This window comes from Eptatretus burgeri, chromosome 4 (genome assembly GCF_056783735.1).
Source record: "Eptatretus burgeri isolate ZD-2024b chromosome 4, Ebu_testis_v1, whole genome shotgun sequence".
NCBI lineage: Eukaryota > Metazoa > Chordata > Myxini > Myxiniformes > Myxinidae > Eptatretus > Eptatretus burgeri.
The window spans coordinates 123,799,637-123,818,877 of NC_140964.1; the positions used below are offsets into that span (position 1 = coordinate 123,799,637).

The 19,241-nt window shown below is 41.5% G+C and overlaps 1 protein-coding gene and 1 long non-coding RNA gene across 8 annotated transcripts in view; one reads left to right on the plus strand and one right to left on the minus strand.

Moving 5' to 3' along the window:
• Positions 1-19,241, plus strand: part of LOC147029030 (uncharacterized) — an 81,797-nt gene that overhangs the window by 14,680 nt on the left and 47,876 nt on the right. For all 3 annotated transcript variants that reach the window (XR_015056770.1, XR_015056771.1, XR_015056769.1), the window contains exon 3: positions 8,002-8,078. This is a non-coding gene — a long non-coding RNA (uncharacterized LOC147029030). The remainder of the gene's footprint in view (positions 1-8,001; positions 8,079-19,241) is intronic.
• The window catches only part of AGRN (agrin), a 155,669-nt gene continuing 143,971 nt past the window's right edge, over positions 7,544-19,241 (minus strand). For 2 of the 5 annotated variants that reach the window (XM_085876125.1, XM_085876126.1), the window contains 5 exons: positions 15,156-15,179; positions 14,129-14,161; positions 10,853-11,116; positions 10,636-10,739; positions 7,544-9,986 (listed from right to left, as the gene is read on the minus strand). In XM_085876125.1, coding sequence (XP_085732251.1) covers positions 9,835-9,986; positions 10,636-10,739; positions 10,853-11,116; positions 14,129-14,161; positions 15,156-15,179 — 577 coding nt within the window. In that variant the 3' untranslated portion in view covers positions 7,544-9,834. The remainder of the gene's footprint in view (positions 9,987-10,635; positions 10,740-10,852; positions 11,117-14,128; positions 14,162-15,155; positions 15,180-19,241) is intronic. The other 3 variants (XM_085876130.1, XM_085876128.1, XM_085876127.1) reach the window with 2 other exon arrangements.

Here is a 19,241-nt window from a genome sequence, read left to right on the forward strand (position 1 = left end):
AGTAAGGAAGGGAAAGTCGGGAGAGGACGGGGGTGTTCTGGACTTACGTTTGTTAGTGGGAGTTGAAGGGATGGGGGGGGGAGGTGGAAGGTCCAACTTGCGTTTGGGAGGGGGACTTGAGCGGAACTGGGGGAGGGGGGAGGGGGATGATCCCACCTGCTAGCATGAGTACAGGCATGAACAAAATGGGGTACGTTAAAACCACATTCAAACACGATAGCAAAATCATCCGTCACTTTCAAACAGTATGTACCATTTCTAAAGAGATTATAACATGGGTTTCTCTTGAGCTATGTGACTCAAACTATTGCTGCCACCTTGTTTATCTGCTCTGCCACTGCATCTCTCCGAGGGGTGTCACACAATTCCCAGAGATACCCGGAGTGCCAAGGAACATGCCAACTAGACAAACCAGACAAAATACCCCTCCAACAGCTGGACCCGCCGCCAACTCCAACCCCGCAGTCAAAACCTCAAAACCCGGTGCAAGTCAGCAGACCCTGGACCCCATTGCACCCGAGCTGCGATGCTTATAAATGCCCAGAGATGCCAGTGTTTTGTGTCTTTATTGAATTTAATCACTCAACTAAAATGAGATAAGCCTCAGAATCGCTTAACCCAAGCTGAATACATCCGTACATACATTGGGAGCATGGGTCACAGTGCGTCGCTGCATCCACTTTCCGCCGATACTCCAGGAGCCTTCGCCTGGCCATCTCCCAGGCAGATGCCTGGCCCAGCACCCTCTCTTAGAAACAAGACATTCCAGGCACCCACCCGAAGGGACCACCTCAGGTTAACCGGAGGAGACCGCCGTCTGGTGGACGACACCTCAGCATCACCCCTACACACACTACAGTGTGTTTTGTGGTGGCTGTCGTGCAAATTCTGCCACCAACCTCAAAAGAAAAATAACCAACTGCCGGAGGATGTCTGCAGACACAGTGCGCCTCAGATATGGATGGGCATTGACTCACATGGAGTTCCTCCACCCTTTCACAGATTTTGTATTTAATCTAGCTGGGTGTCCATGTCCATACACCGTTCATACAAGGGGGACCTATTTACATGATACCTGAAGGAAGTCACAGATCTGATCTGACCTACCTGACAATCCGGGTTGGATACCACCACATCGGCTGGGCTGCTTTGTACCATCTATTAGAGCAGCACAACGCAGGGCTCCCGTCATCAAATGATCCCCGAACCAAGCCTCTGAGTTGCCAGATTACAGGCGTAAGCCTCAACACCCAGCAAAATCCCAGAATTCAAACTGCGGAATTGAACCCAGCAGCAGCCCCGACCGCTAAAAAAAGTCCCCATCTGCACAACCTGCACACTCCCCGACACTGGGCTCCTAACACAACACAAACACCACAGCACATCTTAACCACCTCCAAACCACAATACAACCACTCATTGTTTATCACTTCATGAAAGTTCGAAGAGTGGTGAGAGAGGGAGGAGAGAGAGAGAGAGAGGAAGGAGGGGTGGGGGAGTGAGGACAAACAAAGAGTTGGAGGGAAGGGATGGATGGAGGAAGAGAAGGAAGGAATGGAGGAATGGAAGGAAGGAATGGAGGGAAGGAAGGAATGGAGGAAAGGGATGGATGAGGGGAGGGAAGGGATGTATGAATGCGATGGAAAGTGAATTCACAGCAAGTTCCACAGTTGTTCATGAACACATGATACTCCAATCTCAGAGAGTGAAAATGAGGTGCAAGGAATGAATGATGAATGAATGAACGAACGACTTCCCACTTTCTGTTCCTTCATCTGCAATTACATTTCCTGCAGTATCTGCAATGAGGTAAAACAAAATAACTCTCCCCTAATAACCTCTAAAGTACTCCACCAGGGGGTGCATCTCGGAGCATCTTTGGGCGGTGCTCAGCATGACCACTCAGAGGTGAAGCTTACATTTTAAACTTTTGGTAGATTTAACCAAGACAATAGAACACACATTTATATATGCACTTCATTTACATTGTCTTGAATCCATCCATACTGTCCCTCCATTCCTTCCCTCCATCCATTCGTTGATAAGGAATGGTCGGCTTGGCACCTCATGACACCACGGGGCACATCACAGGTAGGTGAGATGGGGCCTGAACGTTGTACATTGTTTAATGTATTTTTGATTGTGTTGATTTAATGACAGTATGGGTACTTTTGCCGTGTATTGCCAGAGCTCACAAACGAACATCCAAGCAGCTTGTGGAGCGCTCACCAAGTGGCTTCAGCACTTAATCAAGTACTCTAACAAAATGGTTGATGAGGAACGGCAGTCTTGGAAAGCGATTAGCGATCGGTCAGGCCAGAATTGGACAAATGAACACTTTTTTCGAGCAGTTGGAACTGCTGCTAAGGTCAATTCCACAGTTTAAATTTTGAAATTGGGCAAAGGTTAAGAGCTTCGAGAGCTTATCACATATGCAGAAATAAAATAAAGCCATGAACACTGATGTCTCTTGGCATTTATAAGCAGTGATGTATCCAGCAATTCATGGGGATGAAGAAGAGACCTTCGATGATATGAGTGAGGAAAGTGAAAAAAAAAATTGAGTGCTTTATCATAAAGAAACTGTTGTAACCTGTTCCAAGTCAAGGCATTGTTGAGCAGGCCCCAAAAAAAGAAAGAGTGAATCAAGATCCCAGCAAGCTGATAGAGGGTTAACGCAGGGGCTGACCAAGGATGGTGCCTTTGTAAAGCATAATTAAATAAGGCCATTAATTATCTTCAAAAGGGGTGTTTAAATTAACCCAATACACTCAATTTTCATTCATACACTTCCTTGGAGTTCCCTTAGTATCCATGCAAGTTTGGGACCTCTCGGTCTCATGGTTTTGGAGTTAATAGTGCATGCCCGTAGGTGCGTGCCAGTACATGCGTGGCCGTACGTGCAAACAAACAAAAAAACTTTCAAACCGCGTGTCAGAAACGACAACCACACAGGCCATTCCTTCGCTTTCACGTGCCCGTACGTGCGTGGCCGTACGTGCAAAAAACAAAAAAACACTTTCAAACCGCGAGCCAGAAACGACAACCACACAAGCCGTTCCCTCGCTCTCGCGACAACCATACTTCCACACATAGAGTGAATGAAAATCCAAATTAAAATCAAGTTTACCTTGCTGTCTTTGCTTGCCATGTAACTGGCACGGCCCGTGACGTCATCATCGGCCGGCCGCGCACCGGCCTACACAGCAACGTGTCATGTCATTGGTTGGTAAATAAATTGCCATAACTTGGGAAGCACTTGTCCGATTAATATCAAACCTTGAAAAGGCACATACTCAGGGCCCCAGCAATATAGCTGGCAAGTTTCAATGAAATCGGACCAATGGTTGTCGAGAAACAGCGGTGTCACACGCACGCACACACAGACAGACAGAAAGACACACACACAGCTGGAATTATAGATAGAATAGTGCGTGACCATAGGTGCGTGCCCGTACATGCAAACAAAAAAAAAAAAAAAAACTTTCAAACCACGTGCCAGAAACAACAACCACACAGGCCGTTCCTTTGCTCTGGCGTGCCCGTACGTGCAAAAAAACAAAAAAAATCATAATTAAAAAAAAAATCTTTCAAACCGCGAGCCAGAAACAACCACACAGGCCGTTCCTTCACTCTCGTAAACGACGACTGGATTGGGGCATTGTGTTTATCTATAAATGCGCATAAGAAATCGAGAAATTATTACAATACAGTAAGTCATCACTATCCGGAAGTGGTGCGTACCCGTACGGAATGTTCATATGCATTCCACGAATTATCGATACCATTGAAGTAACAACTGCTGTGATACTTACACACAGAGTTAATTAAAATCAAAATTAAAATCACGTTTACCTCACTGTCTTTGCTTGCCATGACCTTCGCTGCCATTGACCATTGCCACTCCTCGGCCACGGTAACTGGCACGGCACGTGACGTCATCGTCGGCCGGCCGCGCACATCGGCCGACGCGAAGTTGAGTCCTCACTGTCCGGAAGTTCGCATATCGCAGTTACGATAATTCGCAATTTCGTTTTAATGGATAATTATTGAATTAGCGCCGACGTATTTTGCCTTTTGACAATGTCGTCGCAAGGAAAACACAAAGAGAAGAGAAAAGAAAAGAAAAAAGAAAGAAAAAAAACTTACGTACAAAAAAAAAAACTTCCAAACAACCACCCAGTTCGTTCCTTCGCTCTCGTAAACGACGACTGGATTGGGGCATTGTGTTTATCTATAAATGAGAATAAGAAATCGCGAAATTATTCGAATACACGAAGTCATCACTCTCCGGAAGCCCGTACGTTGTAACCCGTAATGGCGAACGCGGCTGAGCTTCCCTTCCCCATCGGCCACGCCCACGCAGCAACTGTCTTGTCATTGGTTTGGTAAATAAATGGCCATAACTTGGGAAGCACTTGTCCGATTAATATCAAACCTTGAAAAGGCACATCCTCAGGGCCCCAGCAATATACCTGGCAAGTTTCAATTAGATCGGACCAGAGGTTGTCGAGAAACAGCGGTCACAGACACAGACACAGACACAGACACAGACACAGACACAGACACAGACACAGACGACACACACACAGACACACACACTGCTGGAATTATAGATCGATGAAGGAGACACATTGACATTTATTATTTTAGAGAAGAATACCATGCTGTGGAAGGACATATTAAGCTGCTCTACACACCTTAACATGGAGTGTGTTTAAAACATGGGAATTTTTCCGGATTATTTGTAGTTAATTAGCCTAATAGACTCAGGAGATCGTGAGATCATTTTCTTGTATCACACTCCACATCAGAAAGCTCCAGTAGAATTACACAAAAAACATGACACACACACACACACACACACACACACACACACACACACACACACACACACACACACACACACACACCCCTTATCGATTTAGAGTGGATGAAAGGTGTGGAGAAAATATGTGCAAGTGGAGTTTTTCAGCAGAATTGACAGTGATAGGACCAGCGGCCATCACTTGAGGGTAAAGATGAGAGTTCAGACAATATGAAGACAGGGGTCTTTCAGTCAGGAAGTGATTAATGCATGAACTGGTCTCTTCAAAAAGAGAAATGAACTGGTCTGCAACAAAAAAGTTGCAGCAGAAGCGGTAGCAAAGTTGAATTTGAAATGAGATAGGTATCTGGATGCATTGGAGATAGAGGGGTGTGGGGATATATGCCAGGACTTGTTGGCAGCTTGTGTGTGGATGGTGATGGTTTCTGGGGTTTGGTGCATTGCAGACATAATGGGCCGAGTGGCCCTTTCCTGTGCAAAAGTTCCTTTGTGGATCTTGTGTAACACTTCAACTTTATACGACACAATAAGACACGGGGCACAAATCGTGACAAATCGTGACACGATTACAATTCGTGTAAGACGACACCGAGCACGCACTTGGCGATGCCCAGAGGAAACTTCCCAATATGGCTCTGTTCATGTAACTGTACAAGAAAGGAATTTGCGGGGAGAGAAGGAAGCAAATTTTTTTGGGGGGAGTTTCACCAGAAGGGGGTTGCTGGTGGACCACATGTTCCCTGCAGAAGCCTGAGGGAAACAAACCACAGAAAGAGCCGAGGCTGCAAGACCAGAAAGGAGGCGGCAGAAGACAAAGAGACTGACGTGTTTAAGATGGGAAACTGATCGGCCAATAAATTCAGCTTTCTCAAGGGAGATTCAAATAATCTTGAACACCTTGGTTTCCATGGCATCAAGCTGATCAATGTGTCAAGCAGGGGTGCCAGCCCATAGCAGAGAGCATTACTCCAGGAAATTGCAGACGAAAGTCTTGCAGGTGGATAATAGTTTGAAGATTACCGAATATTGATGTTTTTGAAGACTTCACATGAAGAACTTTTCATGATGTCATGATTTGTGGCATTACGTCAACAAGATGACACAAAGGTAGCGCACTCATCTTTGAATTGTCTCATCAAGGCACAATTCCAAATCCAACTATATGCTGTTGGACAGGTAATTTGCAGACAAGGCATTGCACCACAAAATGTGATGTCATTGAGATGGGACGCCAAAGACGAGGACCATCCGTTCACAATGATGGCTGGTGGACGTTAAAGATCACATGGTGTCTTTTGACAAGGAGTCGCAAGTTATCACAAGCACCCTGGACAAATTAAAAATTCTTCCCGAATTGGTTTCACAAAGTGCAACCCACAAGTTGGGGGTCTGCATAGCACTCCATCCCACGCTATGGACCAGTGGTTCAAGGCAAAGCTCGAAACATGGTCGGGATAATTAACAATGCAGCATGATCTGAAGCATCCAGTGTAAAGTTCCCAGGAAGAGTCACATGAATCCATTGGTGGAGGAAAGCAAAGAACTAGCAAATTGCACCAAATGTTGGATGCACGTGAACATTAGCATTCCTGTTATATACAGGTACACGTGAGAGTGCCTGAATCGTTACTTCATCAGCAGCGATGGTGCAACAAACCATCATGCAGGTGTTGGATGATGATGATGATGAATCCACGACTTAACCTCCCTAAGGTTCACACTCTTTCCCCATATTCACTTCTGTTCTCTTTATCTCTTGTCTGCACAGTATTTTTGTGATGAACAGGCATCTATAGGGGAAGACATGAAATAATGTAAATCACCTGTCTGCCTGTCCGATCCTGTTCGTCCCTCCGGTCCTTGATGCTGGAGCTCGCCATCGGTTTGCGTCTTCCCCTGAAACAACCACTGACATCCTCTACTCCCATCAATCCTGACTCTCATGCCAACCTGTGTTTCATTTTCGTTTTCTTACGAATCCGATATTCACCTGTACATTACCTGCCCATCTTCTCCCGTTTGCTCCACTGCCAGGATGATCATGTGAGAGGCGTTTTGCTTTCTGTTGTATTCTCAAGACATTGTTTTACTCCTCTGGTCATACGTGAGCTTTGAGATTCGCCTTGACCCTGATTATTCACCGGTCAGAACTGAAGCCGACAGGTGAAATTGTTTCGCCACCAATGTGTTCACTGATGCCTGACAGTCTGTACTTCACCGCTGTTGAGTCATCTTCGATGGGACCTTGTTACACTGCTTATCTCAGTCCATGCAACCGCAGTGAGAGATTTATTTTGTTGAACCTTCCATTATTTTTGGTTTTCTTCTTCCACGGTTCTCGAACCATGAACACATCCAACCTCCAACCTACCGATGAACGAGGATACAAATGCAACAAAATAAGCAGAATATTCTCATTTTTGATCAAGCAAGTAGTCACTCTTCTTCTTGCAAATAGCAGCTTGGCTGCCAGGGAGCTATCATTTTGTTGGAGTGCAGCTGTGCCACTGATGTTGTGCCCCTACACAAGTACACCGGTACTCATTTCACCGACCTCGGAAGGATTACAGGCTGAGTCAACCCCACCTGGTGTTAATTCAGTGGAAAAACGGGTCTCCAACTCAAGACCCTAAGATCCCAAGCCAGCCGCTCGAGCCGCTAACCCAACACCAGGATTTTAGGCAGTCGTTGTAACCTAAAGAATGACCATTACTATTCTCATAATCAGTTTTCTTTAATGTTTTTAAAACATGCCGCAGGGAATGATCGCAGAACTGGGGGGGTCACAAAAATGTAAAATGGTGTGCTGTACTAAAAAAGGAAAAAAAAAAATTAATACCACATGGAATTGTTCAAACATGACAAAAATTATCATCTTTAATATGATCCACGTTTTGAGTGTAGGATACTGGACATTTGAAGCGCAATTTCCACAAATAAGAACATGCAGGTGTGCATTATATGAACACAGATATCTTGTATGATTCATTACTATCACAGAGTGTGCTCAATCTATATTTTTCCATGAATCATTCACTCTGAAACCATGCAAATGCCTAAGGCAGCACTTTCCTTCAAATGAGTTGGTTGCCAGAAATACACATCAGCAATTACCCTGCCTCCCCTCTCAACCTCATCCCTCCTCCCTTCCTTTCCCTCTCAACTGTTCACAGATACACCATGGGATGCTGAACGAGACAAGAGTTTACACTTAAGGATCCTTTCAAACATTTCCCCCCATTTATGACCGGTGAGTGCATTAACTGTTGGGAATTGCAGGGGGACTTGAAGAGGAAGACAAAGATGTTTGTCATCATATAATCCACTGGGGTTGATGGAATCAACCAGTGCAAACGATTTTAGAGTTTACTACACATCCTCAATCTTCACAAAGTACATGATAGTAAAACAACAACAACTGGGTGTTAAAAGTAAACCCGAATTTTGTTGAGGGCAGGTGCATTGTATTAATTAATAAGTGGAAGGGGTTTTCGGGCGGTGTGTGCTTGAAAACTGGATTAACAGTTTGAAATTCCTCATATTATATACTGTACTGAAAAATGCTATCAAAATACTTGTGTGAAACTACAAGAGGGATAAAGGTCTCTTTTTCTCCGTCAAGAAATTTATTGTCGATTTGTGAAAATGTTGCACTTCTTGAAGCTGTTGTAAAGGGAACCTCAACATGATTGCAGTCAAGATTTACATCCTCATCATAGGTTCAATATCTAATCAAACATTTTCGATGCAGTCCCAACAGCACAACCGTCTCAATGGCTGCCAATATCGAAATGTCAGCCAAAGTGCTAACTGCAAGAAGGACCTGCTTGAAAGGGAAGAAAGGCTCAATGTGGACATAACAATGGTGATTGCAACAACAACAAAAAAATTGTTCTTGTTTTTGTACTTAACATGTTGAGCCAGGTGGGCCAATATATTATTCGCAGAAAAGATAGGATATCTAGCCCCTCCCTACCCCCTTATAACCTCTTGGTTATATGCTAAGTATCCTGAAGGTCTGCACCAGAGAGCTGTCTGGATGGTGGCACAGCTTTACAATGGGTATAACTGAACAAAGGGATTGAAGAGGATGCACGAGGGGGAGGGAGATATTTTTACCCTACCTTTAACAATAAGGGCTCTTGCCACCCACTGTACTCCACACTCAAACTCAAATCCTATTTGTGCACACTTTTCCAGCAATGGTTGCATTTTCCGTACCACCATGGCTATTTGGCTCAGTGTAAATATCGCAACGAGCTTTGAAGATGAATGAGTATTTTGTGTCAGTGAAAGATCACCATTTATTATGGCTGCCATTTGATAAAGAATGAAAACGAAGTACCCTTGAAAAATATCAGGCCTTTCATGCCTGGGCATATCAGACCTTTCACAAATTTTAAAGGGCAGAAACGAGCTGCCTCGGCATGCCATTATGTACAGAGTTGGCATTATGTGGCTGCAAAAGCAGTGAAACTGAATGGCGTGATTGGTTTGGCCTCTAGAATGACTAACGTCACGTCACATGGCAGCAGAGGAAGGCAGGCAAACCAAGATCCACGAAGGTCGACATAAAGCAAAGAGGCTTTCTTCCACTTACCTCGACCTTTCACAACCCTCACCCATCCATGGTTGGCTTTGAAATGGAATAATTTAGAACACAAAATGCTACGTTAAGTCTACTTTACAGGCACGAAGCAAAGAGCTCTAGAATTTACCGTCGTACAAACGTTACGTTGAAAAGCTGAGACACTGAGCAATGAGTGCTTGTTCATCACAGAAAAAATGCATTGCTGCCAATGCTGAGTGAGTTTCCCTTCACTCTGGCAGTGATGGGTGATGGAAGGCTAGGCAATGGAATACAGTTTTATGAGGCCTAAAGCTATGAGTAATAACAGGGAAATAGAGCACAGGAAAGGGAACAGGAGAGGTAGAAAGTCATTGCACCATATTTCTTTCCTCATTCAAAACATGTTTTATAGTTCTTCCTCTCCCTTTCCAAGCCTCTACATGAGACACGCTTGCACCCTCGGTTTGTTGGTGGCGTCTTCTGCTCGAAGTACCTTGCGATCAACGCGAATATCCCGCATACAGCCAACAAAACGTGTACCATAGGCTTTGGGTAGGCGATTGGTCATTGGAGGTTTTGGAAGACCACCTATGAGGGTGGAAGATTTAGGTTCAGTTGGGGGCAGCCAAAGGTGTTGAGGGTGAGGAGGGAATGAAGAATGAAACAGTTAAAAAAGATGCTAAACTATGCTTTCTGCATATTCGAGCAAAACACTGACAACTACAGTACATAAAACAAATTGTATCATACAGTTTGACAGATGCAGTGCTCTTTGAGATTTTCTTTTTTAAAAAGTGAATTCAACAAATGTATCCTTATCAGAGAAAATCACAGTTTCTTACCTTCACTTTTCAAATTATTTTGGCAATTCATCATATTTATTCTGGAGTATAAAAGCCTATAAAGGTTCAAACCCTTTGTTTACTGTGTCTTAATATACTAAAGTAAATATAGTTCCCAATATCCTTTTCCTTCATTTGCTAAATCTTTGTGCAAGCTCATCTATGGTATTTGGATAATGATGAAGAAATAAAACAACAACAGCAAATATAATTCAGTCAATTATTCAAACGTAAGCTTATGCACTTTCATGAGAACCAAATGCACAGATGCATTAGGCCCAGATTATCAGCAGAACCCATTAAAAGGCACAGCATGATGCCAGGTCTAAAGGAAAGAAGGCCATTGTTTGCCACATTACCGTGACAACCCGATCAGCAGGAATAGCGAGGCTCACCCAACCACATGCGGCCATCCGTGTCTAGATTTGTCGAGCCAAAGGGTGATGACGCAGTCACAGGTGCCTCGTTGTCCACTTGAAGGGAGGCTTCTCTTCGAATCCTTTGGGAATGGATGTGGGGATAAAAACACGTATGGGATGATTGAACAATCGTGTCAAAATTAGAATGAAGATCTCAAAATAATGCAACATCATAGTCCAGAATTCGAGATACCTGCGTGCCTTGATGTGGACCCACTGGTTTGTGTTAATCTTGACTGTGGAGGTCAGAGTCACCGGGCGCACACCGAGGTTGAATGTCATTTGAACTCGGGAGTCAACAATGGCCAGTGCCAAATAATCTCCATTTGATCCTGACGTCCAAGCTACGACCACTCCTCTGGGTGTCCGTGGAACATGACCCAACCAAAGCAGCAGACCCTGTGTCACCTCTGTGCGGATGGTGAGCTCAATCAGGTTGGTGAGCTGTGTTGGGGTGCTGGCATGGTGCACAGGGGGTAGAAACAGATGCCTCTTTACATGCTATTTCACCAAATATGCACAAGTCCCCCAAGCAATGACAATTGTTCAATTTAACTCGATTTTTATGATCACCAAGTAACCTAATCTCATGTCTGTGGTAAGCAACCTCATTTCATGCACGCAACAAAAATTCTTCCTGTCATATTGTGACAAGTAATTAATGTATTAAAGTTAATATCATGGAGTATGGTAGGTTAATATCTATGTATAGTCGAGGGATGATACAGGAAAATATGGCTGACCATTCATAAGTACTACAGAGTGAAGTAATAAGCATTTAAAAGCCATAACTTTTATTCTTCAGCTTTTTCTGAACCACAAAGACTGAAAAAGATGCCAGAATACATCACTAAAGTACCACATCAGGAGATTGTTAAAATGCCAATTTGTGTTTCTTCTTGTAGTTCTTCTTTCAAAACAATGTAAAACTGTAGCCAAACCTAACTCAATAACTGCTGAAGCTATGATGGCGATTCCAACCCGAGGAAGTTATTTTGTCTCTGGGCGACTGCATGCAAAGAAACAAAAAAAACCAAAAAAAAACATTGATCACTTTATCAGGAAAATAAATCGAGCATAAATGTGGACTCCACCAAACCAGACCAGAATCGTGGGAGGGGGGAAAATGGACAGTGGACAGAACCATTGTAAAATCGATACATATCCAAACCATCCCCCAAATCAACTGAAACTAGTATTAAAGCAATTTAATAACATTGTTGGATTTAAAATTAACAATATTTATCAATCATTAAGCATTTTATTGTTTTTATAAACGATAATTGCATCAACATTTCTGCATGTGTGGTCATCCACAGAGTGGACTGAAACAAAAGCCAGGATTGAAGTGTGGGGGGGGGGGAGGGGTAGAGTGTACCATAAGCTGAATTTAATAACATAGATGGATTTCATCTAAACCAAAACAACAAAATATAGAAAACATGAAGCATTTTATTACTTTAAAAAAATTTCAGAAACAAGAAAAAACTTTTTTTTAAAATGTAAAAACAGGGATGAAATCTACAAAAAAAAATCACCCAAACAAGGTAGGAATGACACCACATTGCGATGCCACAATATGACACCACAATCCTCTAATGGATTACCATCAAGGTCTCTTTTGACATTTTACTTTTCTTGTGGTATTGTGATGGATGAAGAAGAAGAATGAAGAAGAACGAAGAAAAAGAATAACAATGAAGAATGACACCACATTACGATGCTACAATCCTCTTCTGGTTTTGCACCATGATATCTTTTGACGTTGTTCCATCCCACAGTAAAAGTAAAATGTCAAAATATGTCGTGATGTTAATCCATAAGAGGATTGTGGTATCATAATGTGGTGTACTTCCGACATAGTTCGGTTGTTTTTCTTTGAGATTTCATGCCTCTATGTTTTGACATTAAAATATTTTTTTTCCTTGAACATATACTGGAATATATATATATATATATATATATATATATATATATATATATATATATATATATATATATATACACACATACACACACACACACACACACACACACACACACACACACACACACACACACACACACACACACACACACACACACACTTGAATAATTCCTGACAATTTAATACTGTCCCTGTATCCCATCCATTGTATGATGTGTACATTCCCCTAAATACTAATGAAACAATGAATACAGAAAGAGAGAGGGGGAGAGAGAGGGAGAGAGAGAGGCAGAGAGAGAGAGGCAGAGAGAGAGGCAGAGAGAGAGAGAGAGAGAGAGAGAGAGAGAGAGAGAGAGAGAGAGAGAGAGAGAGAGAGAGAGAGAGAGAGAGAGAGAGAGAGAGAGAGAGAGAGGCAGAGAGACAGGGAGAGAGACAGGGAGAGAGACAGGGAGAGAGACAGGGAGAGAGACAGGGAGAGAGAGAGAGAGAGAGAGAGAGAGAGAGAGAGAGAGAGAGAGAGAGAGAGAGAGAGAGAGAGAGAGAGAGAGAGAGAGAGAGAGAGAGAGAGAGAGAGAGAGAGAGAGAGAGAGAGAGAGAGAGAGAGAGAGAGATAGCGAAAGAAAGAGAGATAGATAGAGAGATAGCGAGAGAGAGACAGCGAGAGAAAGATAGGGAGAGAGAGAGAGAGAGAGAGAGAGAGAGAGAGAGAGAGAGAGAGAGAGGGAGAGAGAGAGAGAGAGAGAGAGAGAGAGAGAGAGGCAGAGAGAGAGAGAGAGAGAGGCAGAGAGAGAGAGAGAGAGAGAGAGAGAGAGAGAGAGGCAGAGAGGCAGAGAGGCAGAGAGGCAGAGAGGCAGAGAGGCAGAGAGGCAGAGAGGCAGAGAGGCAGAGAGGCAGAGAGGCAGAGAGGCAGAGAGGCAGAGAGGCAGAGAGGCAGAGAGGCAGAGAGGCAGAGAGGCAGAGAGGCAGAGAGAGAGAGAGAGAGAGAGAGAGAGAGAGAGAGAGAGAGAGAGAGAGAGAGAGAGAGAGAGAGAGAGAGAGACAGAGACACATTGTTGGTATTTTGGTTGTGATTTTGCAACTTCAAAGTAAACTGAGGGTCTGCAGTGTTCAGTGAGAAACTCAATAAAGACAGAAACTGAAGAAAACTCAAGTAATGTAGACAAGGAAACCCACAGTATTTCATCTTCTCTTTGTGGGTCCAAGACAAGCACTGCGACAAACAAGTTTTGTTGTCCAGTGTGCTAATTACAATTACAGTGTGCTCCATCATGTAGCATTTGCTCAGTCTGAGCAGCACCAGAATGTCATTGGTTGGGATCTTATCAGATGTTAACCTCCGACTATACAGCAGTGTTTTTGCATCAATATGGTGCAAGGAATGAGATAAGGATATTCCTGGGCCATACTTAGCTCTTCCAAGACCACCTAAAATGTCTAGGCAACCATTTTGAATACCGAGAAATGCATTCACTTGGCTTACATTGAGTTTGCAAGGACAAAGCATGCAGGTGAAATGAGAAGGGGCAAAACATCTAGACCCACCTGTGTTTCCTTGCAAAGTCCTTGATGAAAGGGCTTTGAACAGGAAAATACAAGTAAAAAAACAAGACAATGGATAAAGCAGAGCACCATTCAACACAGCCAAAAAGCCACACAAGCTGCCCAATATTTTCATTGGAAAATCCATCGTTCACCGTTTTATTTCCCTACATGATCAGTCCTGATAACTCATGTGTTTTGTCATTTACAGCATGAACACCGGGTGTGATTAATCAGCAAAAACAATGACAAGTTCACCTTGCAACTGCAGTCTTATTCGTTTTCCATGAAATGGTTTGGGAAATGTGTATGTACTGAATTGTGGTTTTGTAAGATAACAAGTAAGGAAATTGTGAGATAATGAAATAAGTGCGTGTGTGTGTGTGTGTGTGTGTGTGTGTGTGTGTGTGTGTGTGTGTGTGTGTGTGTGTGTGTGTGTGTGTGTCCGTCCCCTTAAATGGCTCTCATGCAAAGATACAAGGTTGTCATTTGTGGTGACGATCTGTGTGGTGATTTGGGAAGACTGTATGGAGCCATGGCAGTCATATATTTAGAGCACACAATGATAATGCTTTCAGCTTGCAGTATGAAAAGGTAACATTTAATTTGTGCACAAGTACATTTGTTACACCTGGAATGGATTGGAGTTGGGATACCTCTTCACTAAATGATGACTTCTATAAACGGCACTTCCCACTTTTTATATTTGATGCCTGATAAATATCTGAAAAGGATCTTTGTTATGATGAGCGCCATTCAACAACTGCATTGAGAAGGCCCGGAATCAACGATGCAGATTTGAGATGATTGGAATGTAAATAACTACATGTCTATTCATAACAATCTAAAGAAAAAAAACGAAGAACCTAATGTAAGAAATAGTACTGAATGTGTGGGGAACAAAATAATGTAAGATTTACTTTATAAGAAGATAACTACAACAAGAAGCTTTTCAGAACTGAACAATGAAACAACTAGATATGCATTCCCGATGAGGTTGTGGCTGGCCTTTGGGTGTGCATATACTCACCTGGGAACTTCATTGTTCCATTGGCTTGTAAAAAACAAAAGGGAAAGTGGCAAGACACAGTGAGTGCGTTGCTAAATGGCACAGCAGGCAGAAACATTGAGGACATTCATTCCACAATATAATATACATATAAATATATATATATATATATATATATATATATATATATATATATATATGTATATATATATATATATATGTTCATATATACAGTCATACATGTACATATATACAATATATACATATATATGGAAGTGGATCACCCAATCTTGATCGGGTTATTTCGACTTTTCTCAACCATCATAAAGATTGATGATTAAAGCTGCAGAAAAAAACCCCTGAATGAACCACAGTAACGTTGGACCAAATGGTTCATTAAAAGTTTCGACTGTGACTTTGACCTTCCTCATGTGAAAATAATGTGGTACAGCAAATATTTGGGCAATTGGTCCATGGGTATGGAATTGTTTCAGAATCAATTATATATATACATACATATATATATATATATATATATATATATATATATATATATATATATATATTCTTCTTCTTTCGGCTAGCTCCCATTAGGGGTTGCCACAGCGGATCAACCGTCTCCATTTCGCTCGTTTTGTTGTCTGCTTAATGATTTGGCAGAGGTTTTTACGCCGGATGCCCTTCCTGACACAACCCTGGTCGCCTCTTACGACACACAGAGATATGGTGCACCTATTCTAACCGGGGCATACACCGGGCCCAGTACAACTGGTACTCATTTCATATATATATATATATATATATATATATATATATATATATATATATATATTCTATACATAACGAAAACTCATATTGTATGTATGTTTGTTGGTATTGTATGTATGTTCCCGAAATACAGCCAAAATGGTACACGATAGCGCAAAAATTTTTGGGCCACCTTACTCACCATTGTCCTGCGGTGTTCAGTATCAAGTTTCATTCAAATCGGGCAACAAAATAAATTATTAAAAAATCAATTCCCGATTCAGTCAAGTACTCATCGGGAGAATTTGATCAATGCAAACAACCTCAGCGGTAATGTTCGCTGGAGCTTTTTTTAATGAAATGATTTTTTTTTTATCAACCGCTGTCACAACGGGAACCCAACGGGTTCACGGGTCATCTAGTATCTGTGTATGTATATATATATATATATATATATATATATATATATATATATATATATATATATATATATATGTATGTATGTATGTATATATATATGTATGTATATGTCTGATATATATATATATATATATATATATATATATATGTATATATGTATGTATATATATATATATATATATATATATATATATATATATATATATATATATATATATATATATATATATATATATATATATATATATATATATATATATATATATATATATATATATATATATATATATATATATATATATATATATATCCTGGTGTTGGCGCAGTGGTTCGGGCAGCGGCTTGGGATCCAAAAGGTCCTGAGTTCAAGCCCCGTTGAGCCACTGAATTAATACACCAGGGGGTTGACTCAGCCTGTCATCCTTCCGAGGTCGGCGAAATGAGTACCAGTATACTGGGCCGGTGTATACCGCGGTTAAAAAAATAGGTGTACCATATCCCTGTGTCGTAAGAGGCGACCAAGGGTTGCGTCAGGAAGGGCATCCGGTGTAAAAAACATATGCCAAATCACTATGCGGATCATACGGATGATCCGCTGTGGCGACCCCCTAACGGGAGCAGCCGAAAGAAGAAGATATATATATATATATATATATATATATATATATATATATATATATATATATATATATATATATATATATGTATATTAGAATACAAGACCTGTCGCTTCACTGACAGAAATACCAATCTTTGCTGTGATGGATAATCAATAGGGCAAGAAGAAAAAGGATTCCTTGGAATGCGGGGATAACGAGAGTTGCAAATTGATATTTACAGTTTGGCCACATGTGCCCACGTACCCATAAAAAAATTAAAAAATAAAAAATAAAATAAAATAGAATACAACAAACAATTTTTAGTCTCATCACAAATCTTCCCGGGAGATGCCTGAATACACTGGAGTTGGATTTATTGAAATCCATTAATGCGTTCTCAAGTTATAAGATGACAGACAGACAGACACGCTCCTTTTTAAGTTTGATATATATATATATATATATATATATATATATATATATATATATATATATATATATATATATATATTACATAAAGGATTGACCCCTTCCACACTCCTCTAGCCAAATAAGCTGCAGAAAGCAACCCAAGACGACTTCCACAAGGGAAGTGCTACGCTGTTTTGAACCCTTCCCAGAGTTCCTAAATAAATATAAAGATGCTCACACATAGTACATGCATGAGAATCCCAATCCTACACACCCTCTCAGCTACTGGACCGGTTTAATCACTTATTGGCTCATCATCAGCGATATCGTAGACAGCAATGCATACCAATGAGGCTCACAAGCTTATGCCATGTGTAAACATCAAAAGCAGTCAATAAATAAATTAAGAAAGAGCCACCCACATCTCTCACCTGTGAATGGAGGGAACAGATAATCAGCTCTCACCGAGTCGACCACACCCAGGTGGCTCTGTGTGTCCTATATGTGAACGTCTTTATAGTTTTGCCTGGTATTGGCTTAATTGTTCGGGTGGCGGGCTTTGGATCCAAGGGTCCTGAGTTCAAATCCCGCTCAGCTGTTGAATTAATACCAGGTGGGTTACCTTGGCCTGTCAGCCTTCTGATGTCAGCAAAATGAGTGCCAGCATGCTGGTATACTGTCGGAGTGGCGACCCGTCCAGGATTGTGCCCATTAGCCAAGGAGACTGCTGAAGCAGCACCAACGCTCAACAAAGAGTGTGGTCCCAATATCCTCTCCTCCTCCTTTATAGTTGTTGAGGAACTCTGGGAAGGGTTCGAAACAGCATGAGCACTTACCTTGTGTAAGTCTTCTTGGGTTGCTTTTTGCAGTGACTTCGGCTGGAGGAGTGTGGGAGGGGTCAATCATTTATATAATCCTAGCCACCTGGGTGTAGTCGATTAGGTGAGAGCTGATTGACTATTCCCTCCATTTATGGGTTGGTCTTTCTGTGTACATATATATATATATATATATATATATATATATATATATATATATATATATATATATATATATATATATATATATATACATATATATATCATAGCACATTGAACAGTAAACAAATAAATTCCTTTTTAAAGCCTGACGTTTCGAGAACAAGCTACAGTAGTTCTCTTCCTCAGAGGCGTGAAGAGTGGTGTGGTGTTAACATATACATCTTTCAGGATGTACGATACTCTGTATCAAAGCATCAGTGCTGCGAAAGCAGATTCTTGGCAAGGGTTATACTGGGTGGTTTGCCATTACCTTCCCAGCAGTAGTTAGTGCAGGAATTTGTAATTTTTGTTCATGGTACCATCGACAGCTTGCATACTCTTTGCAAAGGATGCTGTGGCATCTTGAACACCCACCAATGAGCAGTGGAGAAAAACTTAAAGGGACAATTTGTGATATGTTTTTATTCGTTATATGTTTATGTTTGTGATATGTTTCATGATATGCTGGCAGACTTGTCGTCCAGCTTAATGTCCATGCAATGGACGGCACACACAGTGATGCCTCTCTCTGCCTGTGAAACACCAAGATAATAGTTAATAGCGGAGTTGAAATTTGAACCTAGGTTATAGATAGCTCAGAAGTAAGCTATCCAGCCAGTCCTTCTTGTGATTCTCATGAACCTCATGAACTTCAATGCTTTAATCATTGGTGAAACAGAGATGATTAAAGAATAAAAGCAGACATTGTAGATAATTAATCAATTGTCGGAATCAAGTTTTTTGTTTTGTTTTTTTTACAACTTTGTTGCCAAAAAGCAAATTCTGTAGCAAGGAAAACCTCAATATATTGTTTTTGAAGTGTAAAATTTAATAACCTGCATAATTTAAGGTCATATGAGCCTCCTGTACATAAAGGCTTTGCACACTTTAGGGAACAAGCAAATTATACA